This window comes from Phoenix dactylifera, chromosome 8, assembly GCF_051530095.1.
Source record: "Phoenix dactylifera cultivar Ajwa chromosome 8, Ajwa_hap1_PhDact_Kaust_v1.1, whole genome shotgun sequence".
Classification (NCBI taxonomy): Eukaryota; Viridiplantae; Streptophyta; class Magnoliopsida; order Arecales; family Arecaceae; genus Phoenix; species Phoenix dactylifera.
Genome location: NC_143197.1, coordinates 31,587,425 through 31,615,282, shown reverse-complemented (window position 1 = coordinate 31,615,282; position 27,858 = coordinate 31,587,425). Strand labels below are relative to the sequence as shown.

The following is a 27,858-nucleotide window of genomic DNA, read 5'->3' as shown; positions in this document are numbered from 1 at the left end:
TCAGGAGGGAATGCCCCTGTACTTCTCGATATCATCATTTCGGAAGGCGAAGTTTGAATAATGGATTAATTGTTTAATTAATATTCCAGCGGGACGATGGGAACTAAGATTAAATGAAAATAAGTACAGATACTACTCCATCTTCCCCGTTCCAGCTAAGATCACGTGCATTTGCACACCCGTCTGCCCGTGGACGCCTGCGAATACTCCGGTAAGTACTTTTTTGGGCACGCCGGACTCGCCGGCGGAAGAACCCGTGCACAGAATTAGGGCCGGCTTCGGAAATTACCGATTTCAGTGAGGGCAGGAAGGCCATTTCGCATTGTCGAAACGATGACGTGGTAGCGCAGTTTAAACGCGGCGCTTGAGGGCTTCCGAAGTTCCGCGACCGGTCCGCAGCGAAGCGAGAGAGAGACATCGCCCTTACACCCCAGCTCTCCAAAAGGAGGAGGAGGAGAAGGACGGCCATGGCGGAGGCTGACGAGTGCAAGTCAAAAGCCACCGCCGCCTCTCCCGCGCCCTCGGCTGGAAACCCTACGCCCGCGGCCGCGGCGGCGAAGTCCCCCAAATCACGAGAGGAGGGAGAGCTCTCCTCCGGCGAGGACGTGGTAGGGTTTCTATAACATTCTTTAGCTGATTTGTTCCGCTGAATCAATCAATTTCCGGTGGGCGGAGTTAGTAGATGTTTGTTCTTGCCGGTTTGAATCTTTTCTATTGCTTTCTCTCGGCGATTTGTGCCCTTTCTTGTGCTTCTTTTTTTCTTCCAGTTGGGGGTTCGTTGATAGAATTTTAGATGCTTGTGGGTCGTGTTTTAGAATTCGGATCTATTTCTTGCAATATATTTAGGCTTTCAGTGATCTTTATGGATTCTGTTTCTTCATTCCAAATATGCGATTTTTTAGGTTACGTATAGATTATTCTTCGTCTGATTGTTTGTTTGAGAACCGAGGGTTGTTTCTTTTCTTTTCAAATTTTTTTGGCTACTGTAATTCTTATGGAATGCATAGAAATAACGCCTTCTTAATGGCTCGGATCGCATATGTTTTTATGTCAAAAGAATTAGAGACACGCCAATTCCTCTCCCATCCTCACCATCTGGAATGGAAAAATCTGAGGAAAGTTAAGCGGTCATATCCCTATATTCGAAGCGCAGGATTTGTGCTTCAACCACGGGAGAAGATGGCCGTGGTTATAGGCAGTTAAGTCATATGCCTTCGGTCCAAAAATAAATTCACAGTACAGATAGCTTACGATGCTGATAAACTTGCCAAATCTCTTTTAAAAGAAATAACCTGGCTCATATGTTTTATCTTTCTTGATAGAAGGATCTACATCACACTCTCTTTCTCCCTTCAAAATTCTGGAATAAACAAAATTGTATTTCAAGCTAGCTCAACACCTTTAAATTTAATCTCTCTCTCTCTCTCTCTCTCTCTCTGTGTTGTAGGTTGAGCATGACTATTGACATAATTTAATTATTCTATGTGGCCCAGTCTGATGCCTTTGGGTAATTTGATCCCATTTGTATCTTGATAGGATTTTAATCATAGACCTATCCTATGATTTTGAGGCTATTGTATTGGGATGGGAGCCATATTATGGTACGAGTTAGGTTAGGGGTGAATCGTTGGTTTTGGGTTGTCTTGGTTGCTTGATCCTTCAAAATGGGGGACAACAAACCTGAAAAAGGGTGCCATTTTTTCTATACTATATTGTATACAAGTATACGTTGGTCCAACATGACCTAAATTACTGGTAGAGTTAGGTTTGGCCTGTCTTGGTGTGAGTCACCCTAGATTTAAGGTTTTGATGTTTTAAGTGTTCATTCATATTTTTTTAATTCGTCATTGGATGTAGTGTTGATATTTTTTTTCCTAACTATATAAGATAGGCTTCGGATTCTCTCAATCTGAAATGTAAGCATTTCTTTGGTCAAGTATTAGGTCAAGGCCATCAAAAGATATCAATTTACTAAGCATCTTAAGTTGCGGTCCTCATTAACCACAAACTAAAACAAGGATGGCCAACTTTAGTAGGTTGGGTGCAAATGAGTCTGAACCATGGGAGATAGGACTTGATTATTATGTGACACTTCGAAAGTTGTGAGAAGTTGGATATTTGGGTCATTTGTTCGAAAATATGCATGATGTGGATGGGGCATTTTGGGGACGACATAAGTGGCTGATGGCCCCAATCAGACACTTTATTCTCCATTTCTTTTCATTTTCAGACCATTTGGACTAGATCCAGTATATTTTTAAATGTGACTCTTGGGGAACTGATTTAGGAAAGAATGGTGACAGGGCTGATACTTAGGTTTTGTGTCAGAGGGAAAGCTTCTGCTGAAATTTCAAAATTTTGAGTATAAATCTATTTAAACTTCTATCAGATACATTTGTTGAAGATTCTTTAGTAGTCATCTTGAGGATTTGTGCTACTGGGTTGTGAGAGTGTTCCCAAACCCTAGAGAATTAAGATCTGAAATTTATTGTTTCAGATCTAGCACCTGACTTCTTCAAAATTTATCATATCTATGATGATGATTTTAAATTTCATTTTTGATTTTTTAATGCTAAGATGGTGCAAGAGAGGTAAGCTTATTACATGTGAATGATCTGCGAGTTGCAAATGAGGTTCTCATGAATCAATAGTGGGTAATCTTGGTGACCACTTGGAACTTTGCTGCTTTAGAATTTCATTGTCTTTTAGCTATTTGATTGTTCCATCCTGCAAATTATGCAAGCTATTGGGCAGGGAAGTGGGAAGTGTTGCAGGCCTAATTTCCTGCCTCCTAGTTTGGCATTCAAATTCTTTTTCATGATGCAGGATTTGTGATCCTCCTTGCATTTCATTTTATATAGGCTGCCAAATGGGGGGCTGGAGATGAATGAAGAACACAGGCATAAGTAATGGCTGTAACAACTTTGTTCGTACCTTAGAATGGGTATGAGCTTATAATTTACTAAAGTTAGAAGTCGATGGGAGATCATGAAATTCGTTCAAGAAAAGCCGAACGTGTGGTAATTTATACTGATAATGAGAATAATGCATATCCTATTACTAATACGAATAAACACAGTCCCTCTATAGCATGATTTGCTTCTCTTGTTGTCAGTGGGAAAGATGTGGCCAGGTTGGATGTGAAGCTCAATAATGAGAAATAACCTGCCTTTTAACCTGATTAAGGTTGTGTTAAAGGCTCAAACAGATCATTTCTAAGTTTTGATGTTATAGGGAGAGTTAAAAGGAATCGATACTTAGCTGATTGCTGTGGAGTTGCTTTTGATACACATTGTGCAAAAGGAATTGTTAAGCACACATATTTTGATATACACGCTCCCTTAAGGTCAATATCTTTTGTCAATATGTTGAGTCACACAATGAAATTGCAATGATATAAAAAATGATTTATAAGTATCTATCAGTGACAATTATAGATTAGCAAATCATTAATGGTGCATGGCCATGATAGTTGGCTGCCATAAAAGATCAAACCTCTCTTCTTACTCATTGCATTTTTGTTAAGTACCGATTAACTTGTCATAGTACCTTTTCGCTATAAGCAGTCAACAACCTCTACAAGTGATCGTAACTCATCCTCAATTCCTTCCTTCCAAACTCAGCCGATGGAATACGACTGCCAATGAGATTCCTTTGTGTATTCCATCTCGATATCGGACCCCGTACTGGTACCATCATATTATAGTGTCGGTACACAGTATGGTACAAGAAAGGGAGGTGTACTGAGTGTTGGTATGGCACGAGACTGCATCCTGGTTAGGTACTATGGTACACTTGGTATGGTACGGTATTGATTGGTGTGACAAACTTTATTCCCATTTATCATCACAAATCTGGACGACTTACATTTGCACAATACTTGCCCTTTTTAAAGACGAAGAATTTTTGGAAAATTACAATTGTGATATGCTCCATGTCTTCTTGAACTCTCAAATATTAATTTGACAAGCCTCATATTGTACTACAACTTCATAAGAGAACTGATTTTGGTTTTTTAAAACTTTCCTCACATGTTCATCCCTTACGGTGCTTTTGATGGTTGGAAATGAGAGTTAGGAAATTGGGAGTTATAGGATGGGAATCAGTTGGTCGTTCTGCCTCATTCCTTCATTTGGGGCATCATAGTCTACAAAAATTAATCCCAATGGGCCATTCAAGGTGGAAGAAAGAGCCCCCGGGCATCTCATTGCTAGCCCAACTCCTTGTAATTTCATTCCTGGATTCTTCATGAATGTAACATTAAGAGGTGGCTCTTAAGTGGGGCTTGCCCTAGTGGTCACACCTCTCTACTTAGCAAATAGAGGTTCTAGTTCAATTCTTGGGTGGTGCATCCTCAAAAATCTGGACTTGCATAATAAGTGTGGGTAGATAATTAAAGTTTTAGTTTGAGGAAAAAAGTGCTCCATGTACTTGATCCTCTTAAGTGCATCTCCCTTCTTCAAGTCTTTTATGCTGTACGGCCTCTGCTAATGCCTACCCCATTTGTAAAATTCGAAAAACTATGTCCAGAATACAAAATTCTTGGCTTGTCCGAATGCTAAAATAGCAGTGACATGGGTGTTCCATTATAGGAAATCCCATTCCAATAATGGGTATTCATTCATGATCTGCCATTCTTTCTAGTACCATCCGAAAAGGGCTTTTGTCAATCCTTTCACCATTATAAGTTACTCAGGTTCTTTTAACATATTTATAATGTATCAGCAATCGAGCATCCTTCTTATTACATTACCCATGGGCCACTATAGGGTGTTAGACTGTTTTCTTTCTATTTCTTTTTCTATGAATTCATTCAGCCACTCTTTGTTATTATTAATGACACCAATCTTGCTAGATATATGTTTGATGTGGCATGATGAAATTGCAATAGTTCTAATGGACGACATCAACTCAAGGCTGAATTTTTGTTGGAAGTCTTATATAAATGATTATCTTCTTATCTTATCTTTTATTTATGGAAGGTGTATAATTTAAACTTTATCTAATTGCTCATGTGTCTTTGAATGTATAGTTTTAATTTCTCTTACCTTTTTTGCATAACTAGTTTGTGTTTGTTCTGGAGAGAGTGGAGATAAGGGGATGAAGCATGCTGTCAGTCTTTGAAGATGCTATGGACACAATATGATAGTTGACATCGTAGAGTATGCACTTTCATGTGTTATCTTTAATAATGAGTTGTTTATTGGGATTATACTTTTTTTTGCTTTTGTAATATCATTTAGAGAGTTAATTAAACCACAAGAAATTTTAGACAATCCAGGTTTTGTACTTATTAAAAAAAGTCCACCTAGAACCCTTTGTTGAGTCTAATCTAAATCATGAGCATTTTAGGTTATTTAGTTTTTAGATATAGCAGGCAAGTTTTGGTGGTATTGTGAGGTATATATATTGCTATTTTTAGAAAGGTATGAGTGCATGATTTCTGGTATAAAGAGTTTTCTTATGATTCTACTTAAATTGATACACAAGGTTTTTTTAAGAAACAAACCTTTTAGTATTTTGTTTATTTGGCTAATCAAGTTAGTAATCACTTACTTGTAATCCAAGCAACAACTGGCTCGATAAATGCATTTCAATTGCTATCTGAGATGGTATAAGTATATGTAATCCTGCTAGAAAGAGTTATCTACTTATTTTATTTGTTGAATATACAAAACGTTTTAGGTTTAAGGGGTCATTGCTTGCTGCAGTGGTAAAAAGCTTGGGTTGACAAGCGCAATGGCATGTGTTTTAGTCCTTGGACAGTCACTTTCTGCCAAAAAAGTGTCGTTGGTTAGGCTTGCCTCAATTTGCCCCTCCTAGGACCCTGGATTATCGGGACAGTAACTGGGTAATGTGGTTCAGTTTTAGTGTAATCAAATGTCCTTATATTGTGTGCCCTATGCAACAGCTAATTCGATTAATATATTGCTGACATAGTGTGTTTATGTCAAATTTTAAGTAATAACTTTGACTGTCAATGAGATAGTGAATGATGCCCGTTGTAGCAAAATTTCATAAGTGGGGTGATTAGTCTATTGCATGAAAGGAACAAGGATATTTGTCAGTGAGCATTGAACAAAACATTTACTTTTTAATTTTCACAAATGTTCTATAAATAGGTTTCAACTTCTCTTGCTTATTAAATAGGAGGGAAAAAGTCATTTTCTCAATGCTTGATGGCAGTTTCATGTTTTTGGATTAGGATACCATATAGCTTGGATTCATGTTTAGGGTGTGCTATTGTCACTACTAGACATACATTTTTTCAAATGGTTGGACCTTTCTAAGGTGATGGGGTAAGTGTTACATACCTAGTTAAGACCTAGGTCTAATTCATCTTTAACAGCTAGGCAGGCTTGACCTATGTGGAGGGCTACATGGTGGAGAAAAAAGTGTAGTGTGAGAGGCTTGACTAGAGCGCAACTGCCATATGGAAAGGACTACTTGGTTGTCCGAGAACAACCATTGTGTGGCGACTAACAGAAAGGGCCATTTAATTGTCCTAGAGTGAAAACTGTCACATGGAATGGGCTACCCACACCAAAGTGAGAGCTTCCATAGTGCAGGCTGCCGGGGACATGGGCTGCGGAGTGTGATGATCTGTTATCTACTTGGTCACCTAAGCCTTACACATTTTTAATTCCCACGCATTTCTTGTCTATTGGTTAGGGTCGTAAGATTAAGTACGCCGAAGATTTGCTAAAATTAAAAACTTCTCAGGGCTTAAAAATTCGATTTATAAAACCTTGTTGATATTGGCTATTACACTCCTAAGTTGTTATGCAGTTACATATGCAATCTTAAAGAAAATTAGAGTGCGGGGAACTATTTTATTGATGATATGAGAATGTTAAAAGAATTGTTTGGCAATTAGTCTCGTTAACTAAAGACATCATAGCACCCTTGCTGTTGTAGTTGAGATACATTTAACTTCTTCAGAAAATCAAGAAATGGTTTTTGCTGAGAAGAATGATATGAAATGAATTGGAATTTATGACCATTACTTGTGAAGACTGTTGTAGCTTTTAGCATCAGTGCAACACCATAGCTGAAATTTGTTCAAGAGAAGGCTCTATAAATAGAAAAACTATTGAAGTGGCTAAAGCAATGATCCAGGTGGATAATTTGATGATGATGGGTGGCATATGGGCACTATTTGGAGCATGGAATGCCGTACCGATCCGGTCCTAGACTGGTACCGGAACCACAAGAAATCCGGTATCTCCCGGTTCTTTTAGCCGAACCGGCCGGTACGGAGCTCATACCGGCCGGTTCACACCGGTACGATTTTTTTTTATGAACCACAGCGCGAGGCGCTGTGGTTTTTATAACCACCGCGTGGCGCGTGGTTTCCCAAAGAAGTGGCCACGGGCCACTTCTTTCAAAAAAAAAAAAAAAAACTGTGGCCTATCGGCCACAGCTTTTTTTTTTATGGGAAAGGAAGAAGTGGCCTCCGACCACTTCTTTCTTTCAGGAAACAAAGAAAATTCAAATTTCAACCCTAAATTTAAACATAAAAACATCAAAAATCATGAAAAAAGCAATAAAAAAACATCAATCTTCACTTAATTTAAGATCCAACATAGACAATATTTAAAAAAAAATCCAAATGTCTGGCTCGCGGTACCGGCCGGTATGTACCGGACCGGATCGGTACCGTACCGGTCCGGCCGGCCACTGGTACGCCGACCGATACCGGTACGACGAACCTTGATTTGGAGCAAATGATGGAAGCATGGTTAGTAGCAATGTCTGTCCTACTGCTCCAAATTGCTCGTTTCAGGGCGTACTGACTTGTACCGTGTTGGAAATGGCATAAAAACATCATTCAGGTTGGTAAAGGCTCTGAACCATCCTGTATTGACTTGTATCAACCCGAATCGTACCATACCATTTGGTATCACCCTAAATTGGGATGCATACCAAATGATACCGACCTGTACCGCCTGATTTTTGGAGGTACAATGATAAAAAGTGATAAAGAAGAGTCAGGCACTATCTCAATACATACCATACTGAACTGGTAACATATTGGTATGGTATCAGTACCGAGATTGCAAACCTTGGTTAAGAGTATTCATAAGACATTGGTATAATTTGTGCTTGAGTTATATTGGAGATTAGGAATAAAGATATTTAATAGAGAGGAAATTATAAGCATCAAGAAATAGATGTTAGATCAAGGGAGATGAACTGAATAGTGTTTGCAAGAACTATAGCTAATGAGGTTAGAGACAAGTGAAAAGAGTTCTAATAGTTTGGGCGGGTTGACAAGAGGGTCAATCTCAAGCATGAAGTTGATCTTTGTGGCCAATATTATAAGCCTCGATATTAGGCTCCATAAAGGTACAAGTACAATATACTACGTTCTTGCATTGATACATAGTGATTGTTGGAGTTGGCACAACATTGATATCATGTGTTAGTATAAGGGTGTATAGAGCCTCTGTACTATATTGGTGCCCGACCATGTCTCGAATGGTATGCCTTGCACCATGTGGTAGGGATTAGTACTTAAAATGCTATTTGTGGTTGTATCTTTGTTGGGGAACATTTACATCATTCTTGAGGAGGAAAGAATAATGTGATACATTCTTTGCCTTTAAAGTTACCTTTAGTTAAATTGTGTGGACGGACAATTATCACATTTGGTCATTAGGAACATTATGTTGATAATTTGCAAATCCATGCTTCCATTGCTTCACATGTGATGAATCAATGCTCATTCTGTGCTGTCTTTGATGTGGCATGGATGGTAGTGGGTTGAAACCTTTTTCCCATGAAAGTGACAGTTTACCCCTGGGCTTTGCGAGTGTTTGGTTTTGTGGAATATCATCTCCAATTTGAGCAACTTGGTACTGAAGGAACACAAGAATCTTTCAGTAATAGAAAAGAAAATGACATCGATGATGTTCGAAAAGTCATTTGATGGGCTTGATGATTTTTATTCTGCTTCAATAACTTACTATTGGCATGCGGTTTATTAATTGAATGGACCATTGAATCTGTGAAATTTTACTTGGAATGTCAGTATGAAATTATTGAGAAACAATAATGCAATTTCAGTAATGTGTGACCCAGTACTGTCTGTGCAATGATACTCATTTCTCTTCTACAGTTGTCATATTTGGAAATAACAATCCTTTGAAAGATAGCTATGCAGCTTAGAAAACTGCAAGTTCTTAGAAAACTGCTTCTCAATTTAGTGTATTGATTATGAAAGAGGTTCTGTAAGTAACTGGGAACTTGATGCTTGGCTGATTGCTGGAAAAGTTGTCTTAAAATTAAAGTTTATTTGAGTTTGGAATATTACAATGATGTACTTGCCCTTTGGTTATGTTATGACTCATGATTTCCACTGCTGTCATGCTTGTATTTGCCTTGTCTTAAAAGATCAAAACCTCTGTTTTTGAATGATTAACTTTTCATGGTGCTATTTGGAGTACGTTATTTTTTTTACTCAATATATCCTAGATTAATGTAATTGTTGGCTTACTTGCAGTTCTTGCTCCTATAATTCAACTGAAAGCTCGTGAGGTTCTGAATATATCCTACTATTGACATTTTTCTCTTCTCTGTCATCTACTTTAGGAATTGCCAACTTGTTCAGCTGCTCCATTTGCCAGCACAATGTTGATAGAGCCTGTTCATAGCTTGTCACAAAGTAGTCTTGCTAAAAGTTTCAAAAGCGGTAAGTTTAGAACCATGCTACATTGAAAGGAGTTTTTATGGCAGATGCATGGATTATTGTTTTGTTGTAATTTTCTCTGTTGATTGATGACATAAGCCCTCTGATATTTGCTTTCACATTCTTGTCTTGCTCTTTTCATAACATCTCTCCAGTCTCCACTTTCCTTTTTGACGGTGCCTATGACTATATCTTCTGAACTTAAGTGTCCATAGCTGTAATGTTGTGGCTTTTTTCTTTTCTTTTTTCTTTTTTCTTTTTTGATGTCTTCATGAAATTACACTCCTACTGAAAACTTGGGTTCACAACAACTCGAGAGTTTCAAAACTTGGGTATCTTCTAACTGGGCTGTTTTGTATTTTTGAGCTGGAGTAAACAAAGGTCTTCTCCTGTTGGAATTGTTTCATTTTGTGTCAATAATAGAATCTGCAGCATGTGTTAAATGTTTGATTTGGCCGCTAATGTTAATTCAGATCAACTCGAGGGTCTATTTTTTCTTTTCATTGCTGTTTCTGTTTTTTCAGGTAGTAGTTTGAGCCTAGCTAATAGGCAACTTCAGACATTGAAAACACGAAATTATAGTAAAAATTTTAAGGCGAAACATTTGCCATTTGAGTCCAGGAACAGCCGAACTTTTTCTTGGCAAAAGAAAGGGTCTGATGATAACCTTGTGATAAGCTTTTCAGATGATGACAGTGGAAGTGACTCTGGAGAGTCTAAAACAGAAACAACTGCAGAAAGAAAAGATAATGCAATAAGAAGAGATAAATATAAAATGTCGATGACACAATTGCAGATACGACCAAAAGTACCCCAGCCGGCAACAAATCAACTGGTGTCAAAGAAAGGATCTGTAAGCCGTGCATCCAGCTCATCTTATGCCAAAAACAGTAATGCCAGTTTTAGGCATCCAGTAGCCTCTTCAGCTGCCAAGGATTCTCGCACTCAAATGCATATTGCTGCCACTAGGACTTCCGCAAGCCAGGCACATGGGCATGTTCGAGATATGAATTTAGCAGATCACAGCTTGGAAACTTTACGCCATGAAATTGCTATACGAGAAAATGAACTTGCTCAGAAGAAATCAGTGATTCAAAATAAAGAAAGAGTTACAGGTTCTCAAGATGATCAGTGGGAGCAGCATAACCGGAAAGTGGACAATCAGGTAGCTCATCACAGCAGACCTGCATCTGCTAACTCTGGAGAGTTGGCACCTAATGAGCGACCAGTTAAACGTCTGAAGCTTAATGAACACTTTAATGGTAACCAAGTTTCTGATGGCCAATTACGAATGCAGATATCTTCTACCAAATTTTCTGACCTCAGGAGTCAACTAATGGAAAAAAGTAGTTGGCCCAAAGACAAAAGTAACGGGCATGAAAGCGGCAAAGGGAATTCTATAAGCAGAAGTGATAAGGGACGGCATGAATCTAACACATATGTCCCTACATCATCTAAAGTTCTGCGTACAAGGCTGGAAGATAATGAAAATATGGTGCCTGTTTGCAAGACTGAGCCCTCTATGGTGCGTAATATTGGGATGCCTTCGAAGCAAGTGAATAATAGCATTGTTGCTGGTGATATCTCTTGTAGTTATGGTCAGTTTGAGAAGGAGACTATTCCTGTGGATGCTTGTACATTGTTAAACCAAAGCGCATCCTTGGCGCAAGTGACACCTGGTGTTGAGGTTAGATATATTCTTTCCAAATATTTCACTATGTTATGCATGTTTTTTTGAATTATTTTTTGTTTCTTATTATTTTTTTCTTTTTTTCCAATGAAATAAAAAATGAATATAAATATTCAGTAGTGCAGCGTAAGATCAAGATCGAAACTACAAATGCAATATAGATCAACCTACAAAAGTACAATTGGTTATTTAAGTTCTAATAAGAGATGGATCTAGAACTAATTTTTTGTTTTTTTTCGAATTTCATTTCTTGTGAAACTTGGCATTCCGAACACTTTCTGCATGGATTTGGGCTTATGATTTTTCAAAGATTTATGCTGGCGAAAGGAAGTTCTGAGCAAGGTCCGCCAAACCAGTACTTGGTGTTGTACTGGTCAATGGTATGGTACAATACCAGTTTAAGGACCATTTAATGATTTTGGTTATTTAATTTTGGATTTCAATATTGTTTTGATGTCCATATCAGATTGGTCTCGAGTCTCAATAAATATGGTATAATCAATAAATAAATATAATTGTAATATAATAGAATGCATGAGTACATGTATTTGAATATATATAAAACATATCGAATAGATTTGAAGTACAAAATGTGTGCAACCTCTACAATTTTGTGGAGTGTTTATGCCTCTCTTAAATATTAGGATCCTAGTCATAGTCTAGGCCTGAAAAATTACCAACTTTCCCGACAATCTGCAACCCATCCTTGTGGTCCATAATCTTCGGGCCTTCTGGATAGCTACCTTAATACTAATTCTCTTATGCAGTGGTCGGCATTCCTACGTGCTCCGACTTCTTGAGCCCCCCACTAGAGATGAGATGACTGGGAACCTTTGGAAACTGTCGTGACGCTTTGGTGACAAAGGTCACCGGGGTGATGGTTTATGGATGGATTCCGTGGTAGTCTCTAACTCCGATATTGGACTGGCTATTCAAAGATCGAGGTCGCAAAATCTGACTTGTAAGCTGCCTGAGGCTGTGAAGGATAGTAGCCATTTAAATACGTCTAAAATGAAGGATATCCATGTGGGTTGTAGCCTGGCTACATGGAATAGGATCCAGTGTATGACTCAAATCTAGATATGTTTAGGGACTCTACTCCACATGTGAGGTTATTTACAGCACCGGTGCCATATCTTGTACCATCTGGAGGGGCTTGTCTCCTGTATATAATCATATCCCTATGGGCTCTAATAGGTCATGCACTGTGTCCCTATCTTATGTGATATGAGTGAACTGTGACTTGCTAGTAAATCAAAGACCATTGGGTTGTGAGTAATATGCACTAGTGCCATGTCCACTACTCTCTCTTTACCCACTACATGTATCATCACTTGAACTATCATTACCATCATCGTTAGTATTGTCAGATGATCTTGGCGACTGGATATCTAAGAGCTCACTGATCTCTGAATTAGAGTGAATAGACTCCTCATCTACTCTCTACAATGGAACTTCAATGTTCTTTCCTTTTTCTTTCTTTCTAATGTGAGGAACTGTTTTCTTTTCCTAGATGGCCTTGCCTGCCTAGCTTTGCAAGGTGGCTCGATTGAGCTCACTACCTTGACTAATCCTACTTGCATGGCTAGACCGAGTATTATGGTGGCTTCTTCTTAGCAACTCTTTATCAAATATTTGGGAGGGTGTCTAGACATGCAACCTTGTGATGATGATTGGCTCCTCCTCCAACCTTTGTGGTTGCCTAGCAGGATGTGAGCATGTTGTATGTTGTTCCTCTCATTATTTTGCATTCACCCTAGCCTCCTTTGTCGGGCTCATCAAGCTTTGGTTATTGCTGCTGGTAGGGGTGCACATGGGTCGGGTCGGGTCTTGAGTGACCCCGTCCCGATCCGGTTTCTTGTTCGGATCCTAATTTTAGACTCAGACCCGACCTAATTGAAGATCGGGTCGGGTTGGGTCCACGGCTACAAATTTTGACCCAACGGGTCATTCGGGTCGGATCGGGTCCATGTATAACCTGGACCCGACCCAAAAAATTCGGGCTCGGGTTAGGTATGGTCTGGGTCGGGTCCAGGTCGAGTCCGGACTTGTTGCTTTAATTTATGAATGAAGGCAAGGCATGGAGTTAGCAGAGAAGGGTTTTTCTGCTGCTCTACTACTATCACTCAAAAGAGAGTGGAAGAAGTAAGGGAAAAAAGCCTGAGCGAATCCTCAGCCCTCCTGGAATTGAAACAGCAGTAGCAGCCACTGCGGCTCCTTCCATTTCCACTACCCTGCAGCCCAAAAAACTCCAAGAAAAAGCTAAGCCATTATCTATAGCCGTCCCATCATCATTAAGGGCAACATGACATTCCACCATGTGTCATATGACGATCGGCTAGTGCCCCGGGGATGCGTGATCTAGGCTTGGGGCAAGTACTGCTGTACCTCTCTCCACACCTCCTTTTGCTGCTTTCCTTTCATTTGCTTTTTTTTCTTTTTTTTTGAATAAAAAATATTTTTAGCTTGGTTTTACCGGCTACGGGTACTAATCCCTGTAAACAACGGCGAGTGAACTGTGTCCCCAGGTTTGGCCAAAAACTCCGTAGATTGTGGGCCTGTGGATCTAAATGGGTAATTCGGGTTCGGGTTGGGTCGGGTCGGGTCGGGCTCGGGTCATTGGTAAACGATCCAAAATTGATCTAAAAAACGAGTCGGGTCGGGTCCGGGTCGGTAAACCCATACCCGATCCAAAAAATAGAACAAGTACAATTTTAGGACCCGACCTGGCCCCGCAGGTCCTTCAATTCGGGTTGGATCGAGTCTAAACGGTTCGGGTATGGGTCAACCTGACCCATTTGCATCCTTAGCTGTTGGTCCTCAGGCCAACCAATCATCAAATCCTTATCATATATGAAGTCATTGTGAAGTGGATCATCGTACTTAGCTCCACTTCATCTTCAATACACTTCAATCCGAGCCTCAAATTGTAATGAATATATGCCAGGTCGTTCAAGCACTTTTGTACGAGGCAGTTCCCTTGTTTGCTTTGGATCTAGGCGAAGATGGACCGGTTGCGCTCATAGTCATTGGAGGAGACTGTATGTGAGAGGAGCTGGAATCTGGATTGCCAACCTTCTAAAAGTTTTGCACAATTGCTCAAAATGGAACCACCATTGGCTATAAATGCAATCAAGTAAAATTGCATATAAAAACTACTTATTATCACCATGAGACAATTTATAGTCGGTGTCCAAAAATACCTAGATTTATGCTATCTTTGCTTGCTATAGCTACCCTCTTGCTAAAGCTGTGGGAGATTCCCTAAACGCTTTAGTTTGTGAAACATAACATATTATATGATATCAATAATTTGCTTGAGTTGCCAGAATAATGATTCTGTGTCTCATTAACAAACATTGGGCAGCAACTATTGGATCAAATTCCATGTTATAGATCACACTGCGCAGTGGGGTCAAAAGTTCCTCATCCATATCACTTCCTGAAGCACTATATCGGAACTTCGGGTTGAGGTAGTAGGTTGCCAACATATTTTGCAATACAAGTGTGATTCCTTGTCGCCTTAACTTCTGTAACATTTGTTTCTTTCTTCCTTTTTTTTTGGTTTGTATTTTCAACTACTTACTTCTTGTACTATTTTGTTTCTCTGATTTTTGTTTTCTCATTTGGTCACTTGGTAACAATCAGGGCACTTCATCTCAAGATTATCAGCTATATATTACCTAATGGTATTTTTAGTTTCAAAGTTAGAACAACCTTTTTATCACTAAGACCCCACAAACTAATAGTCTCTGCCTCTCTGGTATCTAATGACTTTTAGGAGCCAAGTTGGTGAAATGGAGAACAGATAAGAATAATCTTTGAGTTGTAAGTATATTATTAGGATCTTAAATGTTAATATCTGCATATATGATGTAGCCCTCCATGAGTACGCTATTATTCATATAATTATCTGTTCTCTTATTTCATCTTTAGAGTTGACTAGCATATTAACATGCTGGCTTTGCTCTCCTCTCCACTATTCATTGCAGTAATTGTATCATCATTCTCTAAACCTCCTGTTGGTTAATTTCAGATTTCTTCAAGTTTTCTCACATGTACATCCTTTTTGTTTGCCAACTTCTCTATGCTTGGCAGAGCACCGAAGTTCAAAAGCATGTCGGTGTTTCAAGGGGGCTTGGTGCTTCCGATCTGTTTCCAAACAATCCAGCATCTTCTAGTATAGCTAATGGTGGTCTTATAATGCCTTTGGAAACACCCAGCAATCCTCTTGACAAGTTTTCGAGCCTTGTTCCAGATAGTAAATTAAGTATTGGTGAGGTAAGTTAGAAGGGCTCTATTAGATCATTTTTAGCACTAGTGCTATTATATGCTCATGCATAGTTGTTTGATTCCTGTGAGGAATCTCTACAGGATACGAATAGCAGGGGTTCAGCTCAGATGGGCATTTTGGGAGAGGAGGGTGTGAACTTGCAATCTTTATTGGAGTTGGAGGAGCTACACGACAAGGAGTTGGAAGAGGCACAGGAGCTTAGACGCAGATGTGAACTCGAAGAAAGGCATGCACTAAAAGCTCATCGCAAGGCTCAAAGAGCTCTGATTGATGCCAATGAAAGATGTGCAGCTCTTTATCAGAAAAGAGAACTGTTCTCTGCCAGACTTCAAGGTTTGCTAATGGAGGCTTCTAGTTTTATGTGGCCTTCCAGATGGCAAGATCATAGAACACTCTTTGATTCTGTAAAATCTGTTCCTAAGCATAGCTCTGATATGTTATCTGGATTAGACCATCAGATACCAGCTGAGAGCCAGATATTAGAACAGTTGGGATGTAAGTCTATCATTCAAAGCCCAGATGGTGCTCCACTTGAAGCATCTTATCAGCAGATGAATGGGCATGATTCAGGTGATGATCAATGCTGTGAACCTGATGCTAGTACATCAGACCCTAAAGAAAACAGTGCTGTGAATGATATCTGCACTCCTGCCTACCCTCCCCATATATATACAGATGATGATGAAGAAAATTTTCCTTCCGATAACAGATCTGCTGAATCAAGATTAGCATGTGAAAGTAAAATGGGAAAGTTTGAAGAAGAAAATACAAATATAGATATTGAAAAGGAAAGATTATTTGCTAGCGAGAATGCACAGGACTATGAGCTTCTTGAAGCTTCTTTAAGGTCCAAACTGGTTGCACGATTTGGTATGAGAACATCATCCAAGAGTAATATGAGTAATGCAGTATGCCATGTTGATAAAGCTCGCGGCAATACTCTTGAAAATGAGATATCATCTGCTTTTCTTGACCAGCATATGCATGGAAAAGACAAAAATCACATGTCAAGTTCTGAAGGTATTTTCATCTGCACTTTTTAGATTGAGAATTTTCCTTATGCTTGGTGCCGTCTTGAATTCAAGCAATGTAAGTGCACATGGTCCTTTCATATCATGTTGTTTAGTCTCCAAATGTTGTGGCCCATTTGTTATTTTCTAATAGCTAGAAGATCTTGTGATCTGCAATTGATTTATAATTTTCCATAATATTTTTTATAAGTTAATGTTGCTGGGATGAATAGAAATGACCTTTTTCCTTGTTCATATAACTTGATCAGTTGACCTCTTTTGAAGGAGCGGCAATTGAAAGAATACAGTTTACTGCTATTATGTCTTGAACGTATATATGATTTGGACTTCCAACTGAATCTGATATTATTTGTATCAGTGGAAATTATTGTCTTTTTAGTTTTTTCTATATTTAAATTGAATTATTGTCTTTCTTTTGCTTAATTGAACCATCAACAAATAAAAACACTTCTTGTGAATAGTGACCGGAGAAGGCAAGCTCTCACATATTAGTTATCAAAGAACAAAATGTACCTTAACCATATTTTTGTCATTTAGGAACCTTAAGAGTCCTATAATATTTTAAATCTTAATGGGAATAATGGCTGCATAAACAAAGTGAAAGCTTAAGAAAACCCTAAGACTATTTGATTAGACCAGTTCCTCTCTAGTAGATGCTGATTATAAATCGAGCTGCAACAATTAGGGAGATACAAATTGGTGCAACCATAAGTCTGGGAGCAAGACAGTAATTGGACCTTTGGGTGTCATGTGCACCTATATATCGGGCATTTGGAGCAAGACCATTTTATTCCGGATTGTATGATCTTAATAATAATGGAGCAGGTAATTTAGTTTGGAGGTTGATCAAGAGAATGAGTTGGGGGAAATATCAGTTAATTTTAGAATAGAGTACTTTAGGGTAAAAGTAAAGCTAATAAAAATATATGAAAAAGAGAAGAGGTGGACTGAGCAAAATCAAGGTCATAAAGGGAGATAATATCCAACATCAAGTGCTTAAAATTTGTTGTCGTTGTTTTTGAACAAAGTAAATTCAACATGGAATTGCAAATCGGGAAAAGATAGATCTTTGCTTGTCATAATATGAACTGAACTTTAATCATAAAAACAACAAGGTCATCAATTCTGTCTAATTAGAACCTAGCAGTGTTTTACAAGGCAGTTGCTGTATGTGAGCGGTCAAGGACTGCATAATGCTTATGTAGTATATATGCTTCATATATTCACACATATTTGATTAGTATGTTTTAACCACATTAAAATAAATAAAATATATTAAGTACCATAAAAACAATAATAATAGTAATGCTTTTTTGGATAATTAGTATCAATATTAATAACAGTGACAACTAACAATTAGTGCTTATTCTTTAGTACATAGGGCAATTAGACTGAACATGGCATGTCTGACTGATTGACCTCTATAAGCTAAGGAACTTTTTGCGTTGCACGTAGTAATAGTGATAGTTGTAATACAATTCAAACACACGTTCAACTTGACTATCAGTTTGAACATGCTTCATCCATAGAACACATAAGAGGGGCACATATCTGGCTCCATAAAACTAAGCAAGTCACATGTGCAGTTGCACAATGTTAATTGAGCCACACATTTGGCCACACATTGCTAAGTTGATTGGCTTTGTGGCTCATGTGTAGTATGATTGCATATAGTAACAAAACGTATGCAATGTTGTGCGATCAGGGAATTGCATATGCATATGCAGTTGCACGTGTGATCAAGGTTTGCTATCTCGGTATTTGACCCCTTGCTGGTACAATGTCGATATGCTCGGTGTTGGGGTCAATTCAGTGTACCAAGACTCGGCATGCCCCTCGTACCGAGTTTTGATTCGTTACTAGTATGGTACAGTATGCTTGGTACAGCAACCATGCTTGCATCCTTATTCGCCGCATTTTTAAAACACCGGAACCTAGCATGTCAATGATCCCTCTTTTGAACTTCTTTGCCACCTAGAATTTCTAATACAAGAAGAAACGTAGAATTTGTGCCGTTATTGTTGCTTGACTCCTCTGTCTTGTAATAAGAACTCTTAGAGGCCAACCTTTGATACTTTACAACTTACTTCAATTTTAATGAATGAATGTTGCTCTATTGGAGCTATTTCCACTTGAATTTCCTATCAATCCTCTAGTTAACCTGTTGTGGTGTAGGGAGGTCCCTCTAGTTCAAAATCTTTCTCCCAAAGCCTCTCTTGATTTCTGGCAGAAAATAAAATGATTGATCACTTGTCTCGTCACAAAGAAGAAAAAACATATGGCTTGTGTGCTTCCAAAATCAAAACAAAACAAGAGTAACCTAGAACATCTAAGGAGAGATTTGTCCCTTGTTGCCAAATTGATCAATTGTTTGGCAAAAGTTAGCAGTGATCTTCCTTAAGATAAGACATTCCCCTATAGAGGCTTTTATGATGGGGATTTTATCATTTGCAAAGAAATGTTAGGAAACAATATTCAGATTTTCTGCTCATCCAAGGCCCTTCAATCCTGCTATTTTCCTATTTTTCTACTCTGCATTTAGTCATTTGATAAGTCGTCTTCCACTGCGATTGCCAATAAGGTTAGACAGGATTACCATGTCTCAATTCTCATCCGCTTCAAAACTCCTTAGATTGAATGCTATTCACGAGCAAAGAGAGAGATGGTGGAAATACAAAGAGCAATCGAACTTCGTTTTGCTCTAAAACCAATTGCAGAAAAACCTAAATCGGCTATCCAACTATCGTGCCTTAGATATATCAGTGTTTACATCAGTTTTTGGGTTCTCTCCTCTCTTAATGTTTAGATGCCTTCTGCTGAGAATGCACAGGCTTTTTCTCACTGATGAGATAGGATGCAGGGGGCCAAGCCTATTCACAAAATTTCAAGAAATAATCTTATAGCAAGTATTACTAAGGGTTATTGTTCAACTCTGAGATATTTGTTGGCTGGTTGACCTAAAGAATTGTTAAGTAACCAACTGGCCCCAACAGCTTAAGCTTTGAGATGATGGATCAACAATAGATACGAGGCTTGACACCACACAGACTTACAAGAATGAGGATAACAAATATCAAATAAATAACTAAATTAGAGTGATTCAAACTTGTGACCTCCAGAAAACCTGAGCTCTAATATCATATTAAGCAACAAATTGACCCCAAAAGCTTAAGCTGTCAGGAACAGGTAACAATGTACATTGGGCTTAGCAAGAATAAAAATGTTGATAGAGTATTTGCCCACCCCTAGATTTTTTTTTCTCAACTGAATTGATTATATCACTTACCAATAATATCAAAATGGTTCTTATTAACTACTGTTGGGAATTCATCCTGCTTTGGGGTTTTATGTTCCAATTCTTAAGTAATTTAGAATCCCTATTCAAGTACCAAGCATTTTTATAACTTTTAGACTTGTTGGTGCTTTGTTGCAAGGAGACTATGACCATATTTCTCATTTTTAGTCATAGCATCACCTTTGAATTTTGAAGTTTTGATACCGCACATCTTCTTTCATGCTGCTTTTGGGCAGTGCCTTCACTACCACTTCATCCGGTTATGCAGATGTTCTCTTATATTACTTGGTCCAATAAAATTAATCAAATGTATGATCACTAGAATTTTTTGATTAGTGATGACTGTTAAGCTTGATAAAGTGGGTCACTGGAAGAGGGAAGTGAACTTTTTGTTTGTAAAATGATCTCTTTCGTTTTCTTTTGATCTTTTAGGCGGTTGCAAACCTAGAAAGTTGTTGACCCAATGATTATATGTTATGCTCCAAGAATCTTTTCTTGTACCCTCATATTGCAGTTCATTATTTTTTGATATTGATTGGTTTTTAGTGCAGCTTAATGACATTTGTTTCTTGCAATCTATAAGGTATTGAAAGGCCTGGAAAAAGCAGCAGACAGCATTGTGCACAGCCCTTTTGCCAGACTCAGGGCAATAATTTTTCCTTCAATGATGAGTCTCATAGGAATACCGATCCTGAACAAAGCAATTTATTTCCAAAACAATCTTGTACCACAACTTGCGGACCTGTTTTTTCCTTACCTTCATCAGATCTGCATAATGTGTCCAGACATTCAAAGTTAATACTGCCTGGGCGCTGCAGCGGATTCACAACAATAAAAGATAAAGATGATATGTCAAGGGATGCCAACTTTGAAGTCATGGTTAGTGTGCCAGATATTGTAGGAGAGTATACTATAGGATATAGCATGAGATTCCCGGTAGCAAGCAAACTAGGTGATGACATGAATGATTTTGCACTTGATCCCTTCTGGCCTTTTTGCATGTTTGAGCTCCGAGGAAAATGTAATGATGATGAATGCCCGTGGCAGCATGTCAGAAACTGCACGCAGAGAAAGTTAAAGCAACACCGTTGTTCATCTTCCCCTACTTCAGGTATCTATGAGTTGCAGTATTCTGAAATGTTTGCCATTTTGGCAACAACTCATTCTATTCTCATTTTCTGATGCAGATAATCACCTTGATCATCTGTCGATTGCTGAAAAATCTAATAATGAAAATGAATCTTTTCACAATCTCTTCCAGCACCTTCTGCCTATTCCAGTGTATCATATTGGTTCAAATCTTGTAAAAGTCGACTCTCATTTATCTCAGACGGTTCTTGCTCGTAGCAACTGGCAATATTGGCAAAGGGGGTTCTGTGCTTCCTTCCCTTTACCAGTTTCTGTTCGAAGAATTCTCCCTCCAGATGCACCATTCTTGCAAACTGGTGATGGTCCCGTTGCAGATCATGATAATTGGAGCAGACATTCTTTATATTTTCAAAGCCAAGATAGCACAATGGTATTCTTAGTTTATATCAAGTTCATATTTTTGGTTGATCATGTTAGCTAATTATATGACAAACATATATTGTAAGGAACATTATATTACGTAATTGCCACCATGTTCTCAAGAAATTTCGAGCTTTTCACATTAATGATGACACATTGCTGGACATTAACTTGGATAGAGCTATCTCGTTCCAAATATTAAGATGATTCATTAAGGATCCCCTTCTTTTTAATTAGAAATCAAATCATCTGATTTGTGATTCTTCACTTCTTTTAGCATATGGTAGGCACCTTTTCTTTGGTTCCTTTTTTCCCCCGTAAGTTTTTTTCTTGATATTAGTACTATAAATGTCATTTTATAGTTAAATATTTCTATCACTTATTGTTATTTGTGATTGTTGACCAAATTTCGCCTACATTTTCTGAATTTAGATGTTGCCTTTTGGAGTTCAATTTCTTATTTCTCTCAGTCTATTTAATTTCTATAGCTTGTGTGTCTTTTTGGTTTTATTATCTGACAGACATATTCATTTAAACCTGCTAATATTTACTTATAAAATGACGGTACATCTGTGTTAGATTTAAGACGGCTGCATCTTATTGTGCATATGCTTCCATATATAGTTAGTCAACGGTTGATTTTCTCTAACCTCTTGGTTTTCTTCCATTAGAAGACATTCATACAAGGGTTGCCTGATTCTGAACAATCCTTGGAGTTGGCGCTTGATTATTTTTGTGGAAGTGTTTATAAACCAGACAGGAAGAAGGTGACGCCACCATTTTCCTTCCCTCCTCTCTCTCTCTCTCCCCCTCATCCTGTCTCTGGGGTTTTTATTTACCTTTTCCTTTCAAAGTGAGGGTCACATTTTAACATTTATGTAATCCCAGAAACTTGGTGACTGTCAGCTTCTCATGTCTGTCAAAATGGTTCTTGCAGGCTCTCATGCTGTTATCCCGAGCCATTGAAGCTGAACCCAATTCTGTAGTCCTTTGGGTTGTTTATTTGCATATTTACTATAGGAAGGAGAGCGGCATTGGGAAAGATGACATGTTTTTTCATGCGGTATTTTGCTTTTGAATTCTTTTTGATGGTCTATGGTGCTAAATTTTATGATTATAGTTATGGTTCTTTTTCTACATTACAATTATTGCACTTTATGTTTTGTCTGTCACTTTCTGTATTTATTTCTGAGTGTGATTATTTGAGCAGCACGTGAATCTCACATGAAATTTTTTTCACAAGTCTACTGAATGGTTATTCTGTCTAGATTTAAGATCAAATTAAGTTGAGAGAAATTTCTTCTGAAGCAAGAAATCCTTTTCCCATGACTGTTATTATGTCTTGAAAATAACCTATTGTTGTTTTTTAACTATTTATGTGCCGTGCTGGCTTGTTTATCCACTACCTAATCCTTGCTTTCAGTGATCTTTATGAAGTCCCATGCTCTAATTTTTTATGGAAATAACCATCTTTTGCACTGGAATTTCATGCCTGTTGCCCTGGCAGTTGTTGAAGTGTCTAATAATGCAGCCACCACACTCAGCTTGCTGGAATGTTTCAGTTCTCGTGGCATCCATCATGTTCGCTTGTCTTTTGCGTCTTTTTTCTCTCTGTGTGTGTGTGGGTGGGGTTCTCTTTTGTGCTGCCCAACTAGAATGAAGAAAAATATAAATTCATTGGATTTGACCAAAACATTTGCTCCCATAATTGTTAGTCTCAGCCCGATTCTCAACACTTGATCAAATAATTTTCTGTTGAATATTTGTGGGCACAACAGATGATTTGAACCAGCTGGTGATTAGACTAGTTACAATATGATTTCAACACATCTTCCACTCAACCTAATAACCCAAACATAACTTTTTGTGCTTAAATAGATTTTGTATACAGCTTGCAAAAATAAACTTATTTCAGTCCCATTCAATAACCTGAAGACTGCTTTTAAAAAACAAATAAATACAGTATAATCACGAGTGAGGATTAACTGTAATATAGAAATTTTGGGGACAATATATGAACATAGGCAATGATATGGGGTTTTCACCTTTTTTCAATGATTTAAATAATAACTGATGAGATAGTAACATGATATAGTGATAACGAAAATGATATTTTAGTTTTTCACTTTTCTTGGTCCTCAGTTATCGAACCAGGTAGTTGAGGTTTCCCATGAAGTCTGCATCACAAAAAATTGGTACATTGAAATAATTTTGAGCTTGATTTGTTAGTGTCTTCTGGGTTACCTGATATCATAGATGTCTGATTTTTTATCCTTTACCTTGATATTGCACGATCAGGTGGCTTAGAGTAAGCAAATTATTTGTTTAGAATACTTTATGTCTATTGAATGTTTTCTTTAAGCTTTTTTCACTGTCTTGACATATGACTTAAATATTGTTAGAGTATATGCCTGCACACGCCACAGAGATCATATGGCCTCTTCAATATTGTACGTTTTTTTTAATTAGTCCTATGATCTTCCGCTAACATTGAAATTAAAGATACTGGATTATATTCATAGGTCATGATATGGTGGTTTTTGTATTTTACTTTTAGGTGCAACACAATGAATGTTCATATGAGCTGTGGCTTTTGTATATTAATAGTCGGGTACAGCTTGGGGAACGACTGAATGCATATCATGATGCTTTGAGCATATTCTGCCACAGGACAGTGACATGCCATGAGGAAACAAAATATAAAAGTGCATGCATTTTAGACATTTTCTTGCAGATGATTGATTTCTTATGCATGTCTGGAAATTTGGAGAAGGCCATTTGGAAAATCTATGAACTTCTTCCTACAACCAGTTCTGAATACTCTGGGGACACATTGCTTTCAGACGTCCCCTCTTACCTGGTAGTATCTGACAAATGTATATTTTGGATTTGTTGTATATATCTAGTAATCTACAGGAAACTTCCGGAGGCAGTTATACAACAATTTGAGTTTGAGAAAGATCTGCCATTTAGGATCCAATGGCCTTCTGCTCATTTAACAACTGATAGGAAAGAGAGGACAAGAGAATTGGTGAAATTTGCTGTGGATAAGGTGACTTCGGATATTGATGAAAACCCTCAAAAAAGAGATCAATCTGCTCTTAGAGCTTTGCACTTCTTTGCTATTAGCCACATTAGATGTGTAGCGACACTTGATGGCTTACATTGTTCCGCTGATTTGTTGGTCAAGTACATGAAATTATATCCAACCTGCATTGAACTAGTTCTGATGTCGGCTCGAATACAGGAAAATTGTACAGCAGATGTGGTTTTGGGAGGTTTTGAGGAGGTAGTGTCTAATTGGCCAAAAGAAGTCCCTGGCATTCAGTGTCTTTGGAATCAATATGTTGAACATGCTATAGCTCATGGAAGAATCGAGCTTGCAGAACAGCTGATTACCTGCTGGTTTCAATGTTTTTGGGAAGTTAAAGATCTGCCATGTAGAAATTTAGAAGGTAGAGATGATGGTTCATGTAGTTCGCCTGCTCTGCCATCACATGTAGAGTCTGAAGGTGACGGCCATGCTAACTTGGAAGATGATATTTATGGCCATCTAAATCTCTCTGTGTATAGAATGCTCCAAAAAAATCTAGCAGAAGCTCGCCTTGCTGTTGATGAAGCATTGAAGCTGGCTTCTCCTGAATATTTTGAACACTGTGTAAGAGAGCATGCAGCATTAAATCTGGTGATTGAGTCAGAGTCTCAAAAAAAAGGTTCAAGTGAAGTCATGTTGGATCTTCTAAGTGGTTACTTAGGAGATTCATGCTATTTGCGCAAGTCAGAACCACTGTCAAGAAGGTACTACCAAAGCATAAGGAAACCTAGAATTCGACAGTTGATAGATGGCATTCTGGGTCCAGTTTCTCTGGACTTTTCTCTAGTGAATTCTGTTCTTGAAGTGTGTAATGGCCCATCACTTATTCCAGAAAGGGCTGATGAACCCAAGGATCTCGTCAATTTTGTTGAATCACTAATGGAAATTGTGCCAGCAAACTATCAGTTGGCTTTGGTGGTGTACAGATTTACAGCTAGAAGTTTCAGTGGCCCTGATGTTGCATCAGATGGCATTATGTTTTGGGCAAGCACTGTTTTGGTTAATTCAATAATTCAGGCAGTCCCGGTGGCACCAGAAACAATATGGCTAGAAGCAGCTAATCTCTTACAAAATTCAGAAACCTGGGGAATTTCCAAAAGGTTCCATGAGCATGCTATATCGGTATATCCTTTCTCTACTAAATTGTGGCAGTCCTATCTTAATCTCTTTAAAACATCTGGGAATGTAGATGCAATAGCAGAAGCTGCAAGAGAAAGAGGTGTTGAACTAAGCCAAATTCCAGACTAGTTAGGCTTCATAGAGTTTCGTGTACAAAGCCCTGGCTATCTGAAATCTGCCACTGAAATTGTTCATGACGAGCCATAATCATGGTGCTGTACAAGTTATCTGGCCTCATCTTTTATTCTTACCTGATAAAGATCTGTTATGTTGTACTAGCAATAACTCAGAAAAATTGTCCAAGAACTTTCTTGAATCCCTCTTTAATGGACCAGCACTAATTTTTCATAAGTGCGGTTTTTGGGATGCCAGCAGTAGAAAGAGGACATCAAGGCAGGATGAGTTCATTCTTGAATCCACCCCGGCACCTCACTACCCCCCTTGCATTTGTTGAAGTAGATGATACAATGCCAGTAAGTGGCATGCAATTTTTGTTACCAAAGCTATAGTTTTCTTTTGGTTTTTAGTTTGAAATGTACATGTCAAAGGGCGTAATTTTGTCTTTATTCTGGAGCAATTTTGTGCCATTTAAATACTGGAAAATGTCAATATAGATTAGAATGTTCCTTTATAAGCATTATACCTGATTTCATATGTTCCTTGATGGTTGTATTGTTTTGGTCTGCTTCAATATTTGGCAAAAGTCATTTAGTTTTGGTCCAATTTGACCATGCTTGTCTCATATGCACAAACTTTCTTGCCTTTTCTCAATTTGGAAGGCACCACTACCACAAATATGATGATTCTTCAATGATGTGATGAACTTTTTTCAAGATATTTTTCAGCAAGTTCTTTGGCAATGAGTACCTTACCAATAAGATGATGAAAAGAAAAAAGTTCTTGTGCATAGATTTTTTCCCTGAATATATAGCAACCGCATTTGTTCATCCTGGCAGCCTTCCTCTGTTCTCTAACTGGAGACATTGCCCATGTTACCATATTAGCCTGGCTTGATAAATTTGTGAATTTCCACGTAAAGATTTCTTCATATAGCTGTTGGAGAGCAACTTGTGTTGCAACATGGTGCAATTTGTTCTATGGATTGCTTTTACATTATCATGATCTCCCCTACATTGTAACCTAGAATAGCTGGTTTGCCTGGTTGTGGAATCATATATTATGTTCTATAAATCAGTTTGTATTTTTTTTTCACATTTTTTGTTGCCATGCTATGCATTCATGTATGCAAGTGGTGTTGGCCTTATCATTCAGTAAATGAATGGATGTGGATGGCTTATGCATCAGTGGACAAGGTTGATGGAGCCTTTGCTAGTATGTGTATATTTCATACAATTATGGAAGTGGATGGCTTATGCATCAGTGGACAAGGTTGATGGAGCCTTTGCTAGTATGCGATTGCTTCATACAAATTATGGAAGTTAAAAAATAGCTTGGTCAGCCTCGGCATCTATGTGCCATGTTGATGGTTATTGCTATATACAGTACTAGCATAAACTGGCTGAAAATCGTTTGTGGATTGAAAAATCATCCAAGGAGAAGTGGATACTGAAGAAAGTGGAAGACGACTACTAGTCCATGGTTAGAAAGCTGTAGTCATCCTTGATCGTCTATCAACTATTCGACTTCCTGACAATATTTGTACGGAAACTGGTTTTCCTCTACTACGAAAGGATTCAAGGCTTTGCATTTATTTTAAGCAACCTGTTGATGCATGTTAAGTTTTTTGTTCTTTTTGGTTTTGTTTCTTATCTCCTTTCTGCATTTACCCTTGCAAAGCTATCGTCTACACCTGTGGAGTCTTTGGGATTGCAGGTTTAAGCTATCTAGGAGAAAAGTCACGAGGCAAAATTTGGGTCTTTATCACAGGTTATCAGGAAGCTGCTGCCGCCACTTTCTTGTTCCCAGCTGGTGCTCACATCTGTTGAGTATTGGAAGAGAGACCAAGCAAAGAAATGACAAGAAAGCTGATTACCTGCAAGGATAATCTGCTTCAGATTCATTCTAATCCCCTCATGAAGTAGGTATGCTAAATTGTTAAAAACTGAAGAAACTAAAGATGTGGTGGATGCCTGGTCCTTGGTTTAGGCTATCAGCATCATGGAAGAACCCTTCCC

General features: G+C 38.2%; 1 protein-coding gene across 5 annotated transcripts; it reads left to right on the top strand.

Annotated features, from left to right (window-relative positions):
- The first annotated feature begins 162 nt into the window (after nt 1-162).
- On the top strand, nt 163-27,697 carry LOC103716970 (zinc finger C3H1 domain protein). 5 transcript variants are annotated; one of them, XM_088703636.2, is made up of 11 exons: nt 163-608; nt 9,595-9,694; nt 10,216-11,378; nt 15,480-15,662; nt 15,756-16,695; nt 20,585-21,112; nt 21,189-21,520; nt 22,185-22,277; nt 22,448-22,573; nt 23,913-23,960; nt 24,068-26,377. In XM_088703636.2, exons 1-11 carry the CDS (start codon nt 468-470, stop codon nt 25,850-25,852), a joined length of 5,439 nt encoding a protein of 1,812 aa, XP_088559762.2. In that variant the 5' UTR covers nt 163-467; the 3' UTR covers nt 25,853-26,377. The 5 variants fall into 5 exon arrangements, with proteins under 5 accessions (XP_088559762.2, XP_088559761.2, XP_038980951.2 ...); XM_088703635.2 differs by having other exon boundaries at nt 22,182-22,277; XM_039125023.3 differs by lacking the exon at nt 23,913-23,960.
- Nucleotides 27,698-27,858: the final 161 nt, after the last annotated feature.

Coding starts and splice junctions, on each gene's coding strand:
- LOC103716970 (XM_088703635.2), top strand. CDS start 468: ATGGCGGAGGCTGACGAGTGCAAGTCAAAAGCCACCGCCGCCTCTCCC. Junction 15,663..15,755: donor GTAAATTAAGTATTGGTGAG/GTAAGTTAGAAG, acceptor GAATCTCTACAG/GATACGAATAGCAGGGGTTC. Junction 22,574..23,912: donor ATGACATGTTTTTTCATGCG/GTATTTTGCTTT, acceptor AAATATTGTTAG/AGTATATGCCTGCACACGCC.